Source organism: Ambystoma mexicanum, chromosome 3q, assembly GCF_040938575.1.
Source record: "Ambystoma mexicanum isolate Mex_15411 chromosome 3q, UKY_AmexF1_1, whole genome shotgun sequence".
NCBI lineage: Eukaryota > Metazoa > Chordata > Amphibia > Caudata > Ambystomatidae > Ambystoma > Ambystoma mexicanum.
Window position 1 is genome coordinate 1,253,704,654 of NC_090926.1, and position 16,800 is coordinate 1,253,721,453.

The window sequence follows — 16,800 nt, forward strand, 5'->3', positions numbered from 1 at the left end:
GTAAACACGGTACCGGGAAGGGGCTACCGCGTCTCAGCCCTCGGTGTCCCACTTCCACTCCCCAAAGACCCCACCCCCAGGAGCTGGATCCAATCGCGATGGCCGTGTCCTGGCCACCTGGACGACAGATCTCCGGGGACTAGCGGGTGAGGCACCTTCTGGTTTTTCACATCTAATCTTCTGGTCCTGATGCCTAACAAAACGAGCAACTAAAGGGTTATTGAAAGGAAAGATTTATCTTTTAGCAGCTTTCCCTCCATATCCACAAACCTTTTGCTTTTGTTTTTGACCTGTCCTAAATTTTTGCAGAAATCAGCTTCATTTTACAGGCCTTTTTGCTCATTTGTTATGGGGAAACTGACCAGTCCTTTAGACTATCAGTACTTGGAAACTGTTTCCCTTTTGTCTTTTACTTTGTACCTGCTTTGGTAACTTTTCTTATAGTGCACACCCATCTTACAGTGCAGTGTATGGGGATACATTTGTATCATCCTGTACTTTAACACCGGGGATTCTGGTTACTTTTGTATCTGCCTGGTGGCAGCAGATACATGTTTACTATTTGTGCATTTCTTGTGTTGTGCCCATTCGTGTTTACCACGTTTGACTACTAAACGTGTCTAGTGTCCCAAAATGGCCATGCCACGAGGTTCCTCGCTTGTTCTTTGACCATTTTGTCCTTTGGCCTTCCTCCTGCTTTCTCAGGTCTGGAAATCCCTATTCATGCTTGCCCAGGAAGGCTGCTGTTTTTGTGGGCTAGTGCATGCCAATTGTGCGTGGTCCCAGGAAGTGGGTTGGGACTGTCTGGTCCCAATCCAAAAACTGGTGCTAGCGAGTCTGGTGTGCATGCATGGTTCACACCCACAGTGGTCTCTAATTGGATCACTACTGGCTGAGTGAGTGGAGCAGTGGTGTGGATTCTTGCTATTTATTGGAGGGATGAGTTTGATCACTCACCTGAATTTAGGATAAGAGGAGTCCTACAGCAATTCCAGAGGCTCAGAAACTGAAGTATCCTGTGTAGCTGTGCAGCCGACTGTAGACCGAGTACAACTTCTGAAGTGGCCTTTCCTGCAACAGCCCTACTGGACTACCAGATCTCAGAAGACCCTCGTTGATGAGTTGTCCGTTGGACTGCTGGGACAAAACGGACTCGACGCCTTCTAATGATCCTGGAGCCTTCGGAAGTGTCCCTGGACCACCTGGTGGACTGGCCAGGTCTGAATTGTCCTACTGTGTCAGAAGCGTCACTGTTCCATGTTTTCTTCTGGAACTTTGGTGGTCGCCAGCTAGACCTACAAGTCACCTTCCTGCCAATTTCTACTTAACTGTAAACTCCTTGGAAAGTCTCCAACACAAGAACTCTTCCTGCCTTTTACCCCTCTTAAAAAGAAACTTTGTGGGCACAAGACCCCATTCAACTTAGGGATTAGACTCAAAGTTAAGACTGCTATTCGTGTGGACTGGTTCTCTCGTTGTAGAACTACTTACCTTCCCTTTCAGGTCTATAGGTGAATTGTGTGTAGTTCTACAACCAAAGTTGACTGTATATATGTTTTATATTTAGAGTGTTGTGTGATACTATTACCTGCTTGATTCATTTTCTTAGTGTTTTTGGCCCTATAGTAAAAATAGTAATTGTGTACTTACCTGTCTAAGTAGAATCATAGTGTATTTCACTGTGTGGACTCATTGTAGACCCTTGACCCACTGTCCTCTCCTGGGACTAAGACTTGACCTCTCAACGCATACCTCAATTGGGTTTGGCTAACCTCCCAGAGTTACCTTGTTCGCTAGAACTAGGGTGGTCTCCTGAAATCTGTCCACCAGACCAGTATTGAGAAATCCACCTTAACAGACATCTCTTTTACCACACTGCTTGTTTGGTATACAAACATTCCTGCACATGTCGCATTTCTGGATAGAAGATCTTATAAGTTAAGGCCCATATGCTATATGGCCTAGATCAGTGCACCAAGTGGGGGACTCCTTAGTGGTGCAACGCTGCTGAAAAGACACAATATGCAGAAAGTATAAGTGGAATCAGTTTTAAAGATTCTAGTGTGAGACCAGAGATCCTTGCGCCATAGAGCAACAACGTGAACTGTCCGCTGCCACTTCGCTGCATGATGCGATACTGGAGCAGCTTGTCTGTCTTGCATGGATTTTTTTTTTCTCTGCTTATCATTGAGTGCATATCTGCTTCATTGTTTTCCTCTTTTGTGGGGGCAGATGATAACACATCAACTAAAAAGTAGAAAGATGCACTTTGGAGGAATATGTTTTAGAGAAAGGAAGCCAAATGGCAACAATTATTCTGAATTGAGAAATTTGATTCTTTATTATTTTAAGTGTTCCCAGATTTTGTCAATAGGTGAGCTATTTCTTGTTTATAAAGATTCTGTGACGGAGAGAACATTATTGTAATATACACAACATGAGGAGTAGGTAAGGGGCATGGCTGTTCATATATTCTCACAACAGCTGAGTATCTATGTTTAGGCATGTGCCATTTCCATCAAAAGCTACTCTACGCATGGAGATGCTCCAGTGTAAAGGTGTTTTTAAGGCTAGCTGACCCGAGGCATTGCTCTGTCACCATATCAAGGTATGAACAATCTGCAGCTCTTCTGCTTCTTGAGTGTCAAGTATCATGTACACATTAAATGCTTTATTTGCTTTATCCTCCACCAGTGTCCATTGCTGGAATCGTCATCTACAGCTATGCCTGGCTTGTTCCCCTGGGGCTTTGGGGTTTCCTCAAGTGGCGGCAAGGGGTGAGCGGAAGAGTGGACACCTACAGCTTCCTGGAGACAGTATGCGTGTATGGATACTCCCTCTTTGTGTACATCCCTACAGCAGTAAGTGACCAAAGAGAGAAACCCACCTGGGCATGCTGTCAGGGTAGCTGCTGGTGCATAGACAGCCTGAAGCTTGTGTACTTGAATTGTAGGATGGCAGTTTTGAATTTATGCTTACATATTTATATATAAATGGTGTTTGTCTGAAGAACCGAGTTGTAGACTTGACTGTAGATCAGTAGATGTATTTGCAAACTTTTCCAGCCACACACGTGTGACCATTGTGTACTTTTTGCTTTTTTCTAACATTTTTTTAACCAACCTCTTTCCCGGATACATCCACAAAGCAACTGCCCTGATATCCTTTTTTTTTTAAAAAAAAAAAAAGACTGCACTCACCGTTGCCAGTGTTTACCCCTTCCTCAGCCTGCTCTTCCCTACCCGCGCCTACTTGGTACCCTCTGAGGTAATCTGAGCGGCTGATCGGAAACTCTGCGACAAAGCCCATGCAGGCCTAGGGCGCAGTGTTGTGCAATGCAGGTGTTTTCGTGACAAAGGGGTGCGGCGCAGAGTGCGAGTATGCGGCGCAGCGGTCGACCATCAGTGTCTGAAAGGTAAGGGGTTCGGGAAGGGGGAGCAGCCACTACTACTCCCTACCAAACTACCCGGCCTTTGCGTGCATTTCCACCTAACCGTCTGACAAAATGTACTGTGTCTGCGCAATCTTAGGCTCTCTCCTCTGGCGGGTAGCCTTACTTTTTGTTTTGGGTCCCACTCTTGGTCGCCCCACCCCCTGTGGTTACTGTTGTGCTATTATCTGTGTCTAGGCTCTCTCCCACTTTCTAGGTCCCCTCCATTGTGGTTACTGTTGCACTGTTGTGTGCTCCCTTCTGTGTGACCCCCGCAATCCCCCTCTGCTCCTCATGCGTTGTGGGTGCAGTGCTGTGCGTCTCTCCTTTTCTCTCTTTCAGTCCCTCCTCCTCTTTGCAGCTCCTATTGTGCTTTCTACTTCTCCCATCTTTTCTAACTGCTACTCTATCTCCTATCCTATCCCTCTCACTAAATCTGGACGGAAGAAGTTCAATAGGGACATCCTGGTCTCCAACCCAGGCATCCCTATCACTGAAACCTACATCAGTGCTTCCTCCAGGCAGATTCTCACTGACATCCTCTTTGTCGGTCCCTCACCAGACGTATGGACCCCTAATATGGTCTCACCTCTCTCACCCATCTCTTCCTCTCCTATTAATGGTGGCACTCGATGGGCGGTCCTCTTGGCCTCCTTCCATGCCCCAAGGCCATCATTAATGTCTATCTGAATGGCACTGTCTTTGTCCAGGGGCTTCAGCTCAATCTCCTCCTTTTCGATATGCGTCACCTGTGCCTTATCAACTTCCTTCTCTCGCTTCTCCTACTAGCACCTCTCTGGCTCCACCTCCTTCTTTCTCTTCTCTTCTCTCTTGCACCTTCCACCGCCTATCTGGTGACAATTCTACCTCCTGAACCACCATTGCCCACGCTCGGGCCCCTCTACCACTTCCGCTGGGTGTACCTCAAGCCTGTACACCACCCCGGAAGTCTTTCAAATGTTGCAACCTGCTCCACATCGCTACTCTCAACTCTCGCTCCGCTATGACATCTGCCACCTCCTGGAAGAACTTGACCTTGATATCCTCGCTCTCACCGAGACGTGGTTTACAGCCAGCTCTGTCACGAGTTTTGACACTCTTCTCCCTGATGGCTAAAAGATCCTCTCCGAGCCAAGAACCAACTGATCAGAGCTACTCCACATCCGGATCTTTCCAGAGTGGTTTCCTGCCACTGTCATTCCTACGCAGGCCTACACCTCCTTTGAATGCCTGTTCTGCAGGCTTGCTATCTCTCCTGGCTTCTCTGGAACTGTGACCACCATCTACAGGCCACCTGGCTAGGTTGCCCTCTTCCTCTCAGAGTGGGCTGTACTCTCCTTCTCTGCTTGCCTCTACCTGTCAACTTCTCCTCCTTGGAGACCTCAACATCCACCGCTTCTAATCACTCCTTTGGGATCTTCTGCAACCTCTGCAACACTCTCTCTCCATTCTACCCTCTGGTCCGACACACTTTGCAGCACACAACTTGAATGTTCTCATCTCCTCAGACATACCCCCCCTCTAACCCTCTCACCACTCCTCTCTCCTGGACTGGCCACTTTCTGCTTTCCTCTCAACTGAAACTCTGTCCCCCAGGCAAAGCCCATCCCAGCACTGCCATCTACCTTCTCGATCATTCGGCCCATGAAGCTTGTGTCAGTGGATGCCCTTGCCTCTACCTTCTTTGCATCTCCTATTCCTGCGGCTGACACATACCCTGACACAGCCCTCTCTAACTGGCATCTTTCTATCTCCAACTCTCTGGACATCCTTGCCCCTGTCATGAGAATCCATCTGAAGTCTACCTCCAAGTGCAACTCTTGGTATGACTCCGACCTCGCCGCCCTGAAACGCAAGTACAGAGTGGCTGAGAATAATTGGAGGTTCTCGGGCGCATCCTCTGACAAACTGGCCTACCGCCTGCTCCAAAGGCAATACAGAGACTCTGTCCTGTCCAAGAAGAGAGCCCACATCCAAGCCTGAATATCTGCGGCCTCTGGCAACATGGCCAAACTCTTTAAAATCGGCAAGGAGCTGGCCAATCCTTCTGCAGTCTCTACCTCTCCTGTTCTCTCCCAAGCCCGCTGTCCCGCTCTGGCTACTCACTTCACCACTAAAACTCAGGGCATCCTGTCATCGCACACCTCTTCCTCTCGCAGCCCCCCTCCAGCCACCCCTCCTCCTTTCTCCTCTTTCTCTGACACCACCTGATGAGGTTTCTAAGCAAGTCCGATCAATGAAAGTGTTGTCCAAACAGGGGCTCTACTGCTCCTCCAGAACCATCAAGGGCCACATTGACACCATTGCTCCAGTCTTGGGTGATTTTTACGGTCACTCTTTCGCCACTGGATCTTTCCCCACTCTCCTCAAGGACTCCATTGTGCGCCCCCTCCTGAAAAAAACCTGCCGATCCTACCTGTCAGGCAAACTACCACCCCATCTCCATCACTCCTTTCCTGGGCAAACTCCTGGGAAAGATTGGGCTGACCTCGCTTCTTCTCTCCTTGCCTCTACCTCGCCTGGGAGACCTCAACATCCACCTGGATGCTTCTAATCCCTCCTCTGGGATTCTCTCTCTCTTTCTCTTTCTCTTTCTCTTTCTCTTTCTCTTTCTCTTTCTCTTTCTCTTTCTCTTTCTCTTTCTCTTTCTCTTTCTCTTTCTCTTTCTCTTTCTCTTTCTCTTTCTCTTTCTCTTTCTCTTTCTCTTTCTCTTTCTCTTTCTCTTTCTCTTTCTCTTTCTCTTTCTCTCTCCCCCCCCCCCGAATCTGTTGGTTGTCTCCATGACCATCAGTCTCGCTTCAGAGCAGCCAGAGGCACGGAAACTGCTCTCTTGAACACTTGTGAAGATCTGCTCGCTAATCTTGACTCCAGTTTTCCTTCTGTCCTCAACTTCCTTGACCTTCCAACTACTTTTGACACAGTCAACCACTCCATACTGATCAAACGACTCCGTGAGAACCTGGGTATCACAGATCAGGCTATGGAGTGGCGACCTCCTTCCTCCTGGACCGACCCTCCCAAGTCCAACTTGGGTCCTTTCTCTCCACTCGTGGTATTCCCCAGGCTTCTAACCTCTCACCCTGGCTCTTCAATGTCTACTTGGCCCCCTTGGGGCACCTGACCTCTACCTTCTCTAACTTTCAGTGGTATGCAAATGACACTCGGCTCTCCTTCAAGCTCCCCTCTGCCTCCTCTCTGACTCATTACGGGCTGTCTTTCTGCGATCCCGGATCGGTGCACCTCCAACAGCCTCTGCCTTAATGCCAGTAAGACGGAGATCCTTCTCATTGGGACCCCTGCTCCTGCTTTCCATCTCTCACTCTGGCCGCTCTCCTTAGGCCCTTTTCCATCACCTTCCTGTGAGGCAAAAAACCTTGGTGTCATCTTTGACTCCACCCTCTCCTTCTCTCCGCACCTCAGAGACCTGGCCAAGAAGACCCACTACCAGCTGCACCTCATCAGAGAGATTCTTCCTTTTCTCACTTTCCCTCCGAAGCTCACTGTTTCTCAAGCCCTGGTTCTCTCTAGGCTTATCTCTAGGCTGGACTACTGCAACAGCCTCTTTCTCAATCTTCCTTCTCTACTCACTGCCCTCTGCAATTAATCCAGAACAGGACTGCAAGACTTATCCTTGGCCTCAAGCCCAAGGACCGGATCTCTCCGGTTTAGGTCGAATAGACCAAAAAAAAAGGTCGAAACGACCAAAAGTTCTAAAAATGCTACCACCAAAGGATCGAACACCAAAAGTTCAATCCCTTGATGGTAGCATTGAAAAATAAACAGGGGCTGTGGGGGTGTCCCCCGCAATACCCCGCTCACTATACTTTATGGTAAAGTGAGCAGGGGCTGCGGGGGACACCCCCGCAGCCGTCTGTTTAAAAAAAAAAAAAGAAATAAAAGAAAGGAAAAGGAAGTGAAAGGGAACTGGCGCTGCAGGAACCAGCGTGAAGATGAAGGTAAGTGGGGTTTGTTTATGTTGGTGCTGTGGGTGGGGTGTGCTGAGGGTGTGGGTGGGGGGGTGTTATGTGTGTGTGTGTGTGTGTGTGTGTGTGTGTGTGTGTGTGTGTGTGTGTGTGTGTGTGTGTGTGTGTGTGTGTGTGTGTGAATGTGTGTGTGAATGTGTGTTTTCGCAATGTAGGGGCTGAAATGTCCAAAAAAAAAGTGTTCGAACTTTTGGTCATTCGAGCGTTTTGTTTTCGGATATTTCAGCCGCGATCATTTTGCCTTTGGTAAAATCACTTGGATTCGATCTCTCCAGTCCGGAAATCTCTCCACTTGGTTGCAGTGGCTGCAAGGATCAAGTTCTCAAGGTTTTCTGGGGCCGGGGCCTGCACTACATCAACTCTTCCAAATCACCTTCCTTCTCGAGCCCTTCACTCGGCTACCTCCAACTCTCTAAGGGTCAGACGCTTCTCCAGGAAGCAGCTCAAGACTTTCCTTTTATCCTCTGCTTTCTCTCCTTCTCTCCCCTGCTAATCCAACTGTTTGTGGTGCCGACTGGTTGCTTGGCTACCCTCAGAGTCTCACTCGGTACCAGGCTCCTCCAGTATCAGTCTCCCCTGCACTGCCTCCGGACCTACCACGCACTTGGGGGCTGTAACTGTAACCTCTACAGTCCCCTTCCTCCTTGCACTTACCCAGAGCCACTCTGCCCTGGCTTCACTTAAGTGCATTGCTGCCCTGATTGCATTTCCTCCTTCCATCTCCATGGTACCTCCCCTAACCCCCTTCCCCTGCACTTGGCGTTGTCACATTTGCTCGATCTGAATGACACAAGGCCTAGTAAGATTGTTTGTCTTCTCCTCCCTCTGTCTTCCCTCTCTTGTCTTGTCACACCTAGAAACATTTGTGTAGAGGCGCGTTATAAATGTATTTATTCATTTAAATGACATCATATCTGACTGAAGCAGAAATGAAGGAAACCCATTTCGTCTCCATGGATACAATGCCCTATCACAGCATATTCCTCTGAACGGCCTGGTCCTTGCCATGCCAGTAAAAGGAGAGTACACATTTTGAGGCCTGATGTAGTGTTAGTCTCCAAAAAACACCCCACATGGGCGACCAATTTGTCAAACTGTAACTCTTCCTCAGGGGGTAGGACCACTCTGGCTCCCCTGCAAGTATATCTCAGGGCGATTGTGTTACTGCCAAATTGCTATGCTATGGACACACAAACATACCCTAATGCTAAAAATAGACACAAGATGAAATAACATGAGACACAAGGAAAACGCATGAATCAATTCAACAATAAAAACACTTTTATTCATGCACAGTTCTGTGTGCATAATAAACAGTACTAGCAAAGCATACTAGCTTCTATGCAAGCAATCTAATAACAATTATCCAGTCCTGCTCTGGATCTGTAATGCTAATAACGCATGCCTAATAACAACAAATGCTAATAGCAAAATACATATGGCAAGTGTCAGCATTCCTCTCCAATCCACAGCACATATCTCTCTCTCTCTCTCAATCCGATCTCCCCTTCTATCAAACCAAAAGCTCTGTGTGAGTGTCTGTCCTAATTGCCCATTTGCATGTCTTATCAATCAATTAGGCCTCATACTCAATCAGCAATACTCCGCTTTGCATGTGCAAGCTTCCTAATCTCGAATGTGTCCCATCTCTCTCCTATCCAGCTCCCTTGCAGCCAGCCACTCGAACTGTCTCAAGCCTCTGCCAAGGCCTCTCTCCTTGGCCCTCAGGGGTCTGATCTCCTGCCAATGCTGTGCCAGAATGCTTCCCCAAGCTGCATGTCAGCCGATTCTCCAAACGCCTCACCAAAAGCCTCTGCTTCCCAAGCTGCATCCAAAACGCTACCCAAACGCCTCTATCAATGCTCATTTCAGGCTTCCAGTTATAGTGTCAAATGACATACATAAATCTCTATGGTTACATTAAGCATTCACTCTATTCTGTCAAACCAGCATTTCTAAATCCGGACAGCGCCTGAAGGTCTGTGTACGCATGTCTTGTTCTAGTCCAGTGTGTTTTTAGTCACCGTGACATTTCATCATATCTTGTACATCCTATGGCCTTCTCCTGTCTGTGTTACTGTGTTACGAAACCCCATCCCATGCTCCCATTTCTCCATTGTCCGCTCTGAACAAGCTAAAATCCTTCCTTTCTCCACCGAAAAACCCTCCATCTGTGCCTGTCTGTGCAAAGCACTCCTCACTGCCTGCGAATGCCCCCACCTTCCCGTCTGTCTGCGAGCAAGCCAGGGATGCTGATAAGCCAGGCCCTCTTCCCTCTTCTATTCGGGCAAGAGTTACCTCTTATCTGTCTGCCTACCAGCCTTTGTTTACACATTCCTAGATTCACAGTGTACCATAACAATGTCTCAGCAGAACCAGTGAAGCTGCTCTGTGTGTCTCTTCAGAATGACTTCAGAATGCCAGCTACATGCTCTATAGTGCCTAACGCATTCAATCGCAAAGCAAGCGCTATACCATGGCTCAATGCATACTTCTAAGTGCACACATGCATGTCTCTAAATGCATACATAATAACATATGTCTAAACATGTATAAGAAAGGCACTTCATATAACGGGGCCTCTTTCTCTAGCAAACCAAATGGCTGAATAATATGGCTAACTATAGTCACTACATAAAATGAATGATGGATAAATGAATCTTGCAAGATGGGGTAAAGGTGTTACAGGGAAGGGGATACCGCATATGACCATCCGGTTTCCCACTCCCCGAAGACCCATCACCCAGGTGATCCTCCCACACTGGTCCACCCCCAGGAACTGGATCCAAAAGCGATGGCCGTGTCCTGGCCACCTGGATGACAGATCCCCGGGGACTAGTGGGTGAGACACCTTTTGGTCTCTCACAATGATTGCCATTTTATAAATCCCTCCCATTATAGGACCCAAACAACCCTTCATGCAAAACATTGAGTAGAATAGTTATACAAAGGTAGCGGGCGCCCCTCTCTCGCAAGAACAGACATGATAACCTGTTCAGTGGTTATTAACCACTTGAGAGTTCGCAGCCACTGCTTTTACTCACTGTGCCTTTCACAGATGGGAAATATCCATTTGCATATCAGTCTTTGTCCTGCCCAGGGGCAGTCCAGCACCGAAATACAATGGCAACTCCAATCTGAACGAGAGTACCACCAGCAACCCCATACACGTGTTTCACCCTTGTTGGGGATCATCAGTGAGGTGAAGCTGATGCCTCTCTAAGCACAGTGAGAGGGAGACCACGTCTGGTTGCCCCCAGGAGACCTAGGGTTACCAATCCCAGGTTCCTTAAAAAATAGTTATACAAAGGTAGCGGGCGCCCCTCTCTCGCAAGAACAGACATGATAACCTGTTCAGTGGTTATTAACCACTTGAGAGTTCGCAGCCACTGCTTTTACTCACTGTGCCTTTCACAGATGGGAAATATTCATTTGCATATCAGTCTTTGTCCTGCCCAGGGGCAGTCCAGCACCGAAATACAATGGCAACTCCAATCTGAACGAGAGTACCACCAGCAACCCCATACACGTGTTTCACCCTTGTTGGGGATCATCAGTGAGGTGAAGCTGATGCCTCTCTAAGCACAGTGAGAGGGAGACCACGTCTGGTTGCCCCCAGGAGACCTAGGGTTACCAATCCCAGGTTCCTTAAAGCATAGTTATACAAAGGTAGCGGGCGCCCCTCTCTCGCAAGAACAGACATGATAACCTGTTCAGTGGTTATTAACCACTTGAGAGTTTGCAGCCACTGCTTTTACTCACTGTGCCTTTCACAGATGGGAAATATCCATTTGCATATCAGTCTTTGTCCTGCCCAGGGGCAGTCCAGCACCGAAATACAATGGCAACTCCAATCTGAACGAGAGTACCACCAGCAACCCCATACACGTGTTTCACCCTTGTTGGGGATCATCAGTGAGGTGAAGCTGATGCCTCTCTAAGCACAGTGAGAGGGAGACCACGTCTGGTTGCCCCCAGGAGACCTAGGGTTACCAATCCCAGGTTCCTTAAAAAATAGTTATACAAAGGTAGCGGGCGCCCCTCTCTCGCAAGAACAGACATGATAACCTGTTCAGTGGTTATTAACCACTTGAGAGTTCGCAGCCACTGCTTTTACTCACTGTGCCTTTCACAGATGGGAAATATCCATTTGCATATCAGTCTTTGTCCTGCCCAGGGGCAGTCCAGCACCGAAATACAATGGCAACTCCAATCTGAACGAGAGTACCACCAGCAACCCCATACACGTGTTTCACCCTTGTTGGGGATCATCAGTGAGGTGAAGCTGATGCCTCTCTAAGCACAGTGAGAGGGAGACCACGTCTGGTTGCCCCCAGGAGACCTAGGGTTACCAATCCCAGAACAGGTTATCATGTCTGTTCTTGCGAGAGAGGGGCGCCCGCTACCTTTGTAAAACTATTTGTTAAGGAACCTGGGATTGGTAACCCTAGGTCTCCTGGGGGCAACCAGACGTGGTCTCCCTCTCACTGTGCTTAGAGAGGCATCAGCTTCACCTCACTGATGATCCCCAACAAGGGTGAAACACGTGTATGGAGTTGCTGGTGGTACTCTCGTTCAGATTGGAATTGCCATTGTATTTCGGTGCTGGACTGCCCCTGGGCAGGACAAAGACTGGTATGCAAATGGATATTTCCCATCTGTGAAAGGCACAGTGAGTAAAAGCAGTGGCTGCGAACTCTCAAGTGGTTAATAACCACTGAACAGGTTATCATGTCTGTTCTTGCGAGAGAGGGGCGCCCGCTACCTTTGTAAAACTATTGAGTAGAATAGCATTCACACCTCAAATAGAGTTCACATTTAGTTACTCTGATATTTTTGTTCTTGCCAACAATCCTATGGACTACAGTTCCCAAAACGCCTCAAGTACTTAGACGAGGAGGAAGAAGGGGTTAGTAGGGATCGAAAGAAACCTTGTCCAACATGCAGGCTAGTTATGCTGGAGATCAGATACGTGGGACCTTTAAATACAGGTTGCCCTTTCAAGTCAGTGAGCAGAGCAGCTGAGCGGGCGAAGCAGGAAGCAGAACCGTGAGCGAAGGCAGATGCATCGGAATTAACCATGCAGCAGACGGAAGAGGCTTTCATGCTGTTGCTATTCAGCCTTCCTTACCGGAGTGCAGCGAGCCCCAGGGAAGCGTGGCAGGCACCAGGGAAGAACCACTCAAAAACCAGCAGCAGCGACTTTGTCCAGAGATCGGTTTTGCTGGAAAACAGCAGCTTCACCGGCAAGTGAACGTGGAGCTGGTGGGGAAGCTAACAGAGGGTCTACAAAGCGGGAAACTCTGTTCCTCCGTTCCTGAGTGAGGACTTGGTAAACCATTTTCATCAGGCAGTGACCCCTTAAACCGGACATCCTGGATGCGGTGCAACATGCTACCAGTTTTCCCAAAACTAGATCTTCCTGGCGCATACCATTTTGATAAGGATCCAGGAAGGCGATGAATTGTAGACCGCCTTCCGAACACCTTTCGGCACTATGATTATAGTGTCATGCCCTTTGGACTGGCTAACGCCCATCAGTTTTTCAGAGGTTCATGGACCATATATTTGCTGATTTGTTCTTCCACGTACTCGTAGTGTATCTTGATATCCTTGTTTCTTCCTCTCAACCTACAGAACATTCCGACCATGTCAAACAGGTTCTCATGCGCCTACAAGAAAATCATCTTCAGGTAAAGCTAGAAAAGTGTACTTTTGGTGTTTCTTCCTTTCCATATCTTGGTTGTATACTTTCCAAGGATGGCGTATCTATGGACCCACGCAAAGTAGAGGCAATCCTGCATTGGAAAAGGCCTACCACAGTAAAATAACTTCAACAGTTCCTAGGACTTGCCAACTTCTACAGAAAGTTCATTCCCTCCTTTTCCAAGCTCATGCTACCTTTGACATCCTTCTCTAGAAAGGGGTTCAATTCATTTGGGGACATCAATACAGAGAACGCCTTTCAGACATTGATATCTGCCTTTACCACAGTTCCCGTTTTGGTTACTCCCGATGAACACAAAACCTTTATTGTGGAAACTGACGCTTAAGATAGAGCAGTAGGTGCAGTACTTAAACAGCTCGGCGACGACCAAGAAGAACATCCTATCCAATCTACTCCAAAACATTGCTACCTTTGAGAAGTGCAGTATTCGAAAAAGAATTACTAGCCATGAAGCTGGCTTGTACCGAGTGAAGATGCTACCTTTTGTGGGCCGAAAAAAAAAAAAAACCCTGAAATTACATCTGATCATAGAAACCTGCTTATGTTATAGTCTTTTGAATGCCGCTACATTTGTCAGGCCAGGTGGGCCCATTTCTTTCTGCAATGCGGTTTCAAATGACCTTTCTCCCTGGGACAAAGAATTGGTTGCCGACACCTAATCACGTTCCTTGTTCACCCCAACCGAAGAGGAATCTCACTTCGAACTTATTTTCCCACAGACCACCATCATCTGTCAAGTGAATGCCTCTTTTTGGACCGGGTAAGGAACCACAACTCCTGTCTAAACATTCTCTCATTTCCAAACAAACAAGGACTTGTGCTCAAAGGTAACAGCCTTTTTCTACCCACAGTATAACTGCAGGAAGAGGCGTTATCATTGACTCATGATTCAAAGATTGCAGGTCATCGTGGAACAAAGTCCACTTTGAATCTACCACAACAACACTTCTGGCAGCCTAGAATGCACAGAGACGTCATGCACTATTGCCAAGCCTGTGAAGTCTGTGCTCAAGCCAAGACGTCCAGAAGCAAACCCAGTGGAAAACTGCTACAATCCTTGTTACCTCTAAGACCATGGCACAAAATTGCTTCAGACATTGTGGTAGACCTGCCGCGTTCTGAAGATTACACGGTTATCATGGTAACCGTAGACTCTTTTACAAAGATGACACATTTTGCTCCCTGCCGTTCCATACCATCAGCCTCCGAGATGGCAACCATCTTCCTCTGTACTGTCTTCGAATTGCACAGACTCCCTACCTATATCTCTGACTGTGGCACCCAGTACACTTCAAAGTTCTGGTCTGCCTTGTAGTCTCATCTGGGCATCTCTAGATGCCTCTCATCGGATACCACCCTCAATCCAATGGCCTTACTGAAAAAACAAACAAGAAACTCAAACAATATCTTTGCTGTTTTGTTACTGGGAATCAAGACAACTGGGTCTCACTTCTTCCAACTGCTGAATTTTCATATAATAACTCCTATCATTCGGCCATTGGCACTTCTCTTTTTTTTTTGTTGCAACTACGGATAACACCCTACATGGCTGCCATCAGTACCCCCAACCAGTTCCAACGTTCCTGTGGTAGAAGAACTTGTGCAGGTACTACACAACAGTCAAGAAGAAGCAATGCAACATCTTCGCATCACTCGCAAGAGTCTAAACTAAACGTGGATAGACACCGGAACCCAGACCCCGACTTTAAGGTCGGTGACAAGGTCTGGTTGGCTGCTAGATTCCTACCTTCACATTTGAGAGCAATCAAATTTGCACCCCATCTAAGGCTTCCCCTCTCCTGGAACACGATTCATCCAGTTTTCCACTCTTCACTTTTGAAAACCTACAGGACCCCCATTAGAAGTCGTTCTGCTGCCACACCTTCGTCAGTGTATAACGATCGGGAACCAGCGGATCGCACTTGGGAACCTACAAGACATGCTCTCGCCCCCGTTCTGGTTACATGATTTCATCATTGACACCCCTGGAAACCCGGTGGTGCTGGACTTGGAAGGGGGTATACTGTAACGTCTCGGTGTCCCATATGGTCCTTTGTTCGCCGTCGGAAACGGGATCTGAGTTTGCACAGCTCTGGGAGAAACCTTGCCAACCTTTCCATGGCCGCCTACAGAGATGGATCGGCCAATCCCAAGATGGCCGCCACATACTACACGCATTGGAAGAAGGGGTCTATTCATTCCAAACAAATACTGTGATAGAATGCCGGCTTTATGCGTTGCAACTTTGTTTCTGTGTATACCTTAGTGCCCCGCGCGTTCTTGACCGCTCTGTTCCTCCGAACTCTTCTCTCCTTTATTTCCTTCTATTGCTGCTCAGCTCCACTCTGCCTTCTTACCTGTGTGTTAGGCCTACGGCTGCTCTGCCTTGGTTTTCCTTGGCTTCCATCTCGTTCGCACTTCTGCCTTGGATTCCTGTTGCATCTCCAGTCTCCATTTGCCAACGTTCTCTGCAGCTACACCTCCCACCAGGCAAAAAAGGGTCTTTACCCCTTGGCAGGGTTTTTTTCACCTTGTGGGACTGGCCTCTCTGGTGGCCGGTTTACCCTGTATCACCTTAGCGAGTCCTGGCAGCCAGAGAGGACCGTCCTTATTTTGCATGATACAAAGAGCAAGAACGTTGGCAAACATGTGAGCTCAAAGTCGAAAAATCTGGTAGGTTTATCTTTCAGTTCCCTTTCTCTCCTTGCCTCTTCCTCGATCTTCATCTGTCTGTCCTTTCTCTCATGTTTACTTTCATCGCGTGTTGGCATATATTAGCGTGCTCTACATTTGCTTTCTTCCGCATTTATTATCCCTACTATTATAAGCAGGGGCTTGTATGTCAGATTAACATACCCCCGCTGCTACTTTCAACTCCTTTTAAAGGATAAAATCCTTGTTTCTCGGTATCTGTGCTCTTGTTTTCATAAGTGGAATGCAGAGTTTTTTTCATGAGTGGAAAGAGGAGCCGAAGTAGTTGTATCCTTCTCTTTGTGCTGATTAAGCACCCACTCCTTATCAGGTGGATCTTCTTTGTCTCTCTGATACATTTTCCACACCTCTAAAATGACCAATCTTTTCTGTAGTTTCTTCCCCTTGTATGTAGTATGTAAATCTGTTGTCATATGTTGCAGTACTGTTTTTGACAACAAATCCTCTTGAGAACACGGCATGAGTGTTTTATTAGTAGTGCCTCCTACCCACTCTGCTTGATACTGTCTTACTGTCTTAGCTTGGGTATATATCTCGGCAGTGTCCTGCTTAAGTGTAGAAGAGGAGTATTCCCCCATGATGACAAGTCGATCTTGACTGCCAATACGTACCAGATCTTTTGTTCTTTTATTTTATCAAATATACCACACTGATTAATTGGAGCAGGCACCATCAATCGATGCTTATTACCATACGCAATGATGTTCTTTTTGTTCCTTTGTTTACACTTTATATCAATTGTAACCTTATATTATTGTTTTAAGAGATTATTTTCCCTCCTGATTGACGTCACTCTTGATTTAAAAATCAGATGATCACCTTCATTTTTTACTATTGTTTTATATGTCCTAATCTAGACCCAATACAAGTTTTATACTGACATATTTATAACTCCATACACATGTGCACTTTTACATTTTCTGCATATGCCTTCCCTTGCTATCTTA

General features: G+C 47.3%; 1 protein-coding gene across 1 annotated transcript in view; it reads left to right on the forward strand.

Annotated features, from left to right (window-relative positions):
- Nucleotides 1–16,800, forward strand: part of YIPF2 (Yip1 domain family member 2) — a 183,004-nt gene that overhangs the window by 75,855 nt on the left and 90,349 nt on the right. Inside the window, exon 7 of the mRNA XM_069604253.1 lies at nucleotides 2,695–2,861. Coding sequence (XP_069460354.1) covers nucleotides 2,695–2,861 — 167 coding nt within the window. The remainder of the gene's footprint in view (nucleotides 1–2,694; nucleotides 2,862–16,800) is intronic.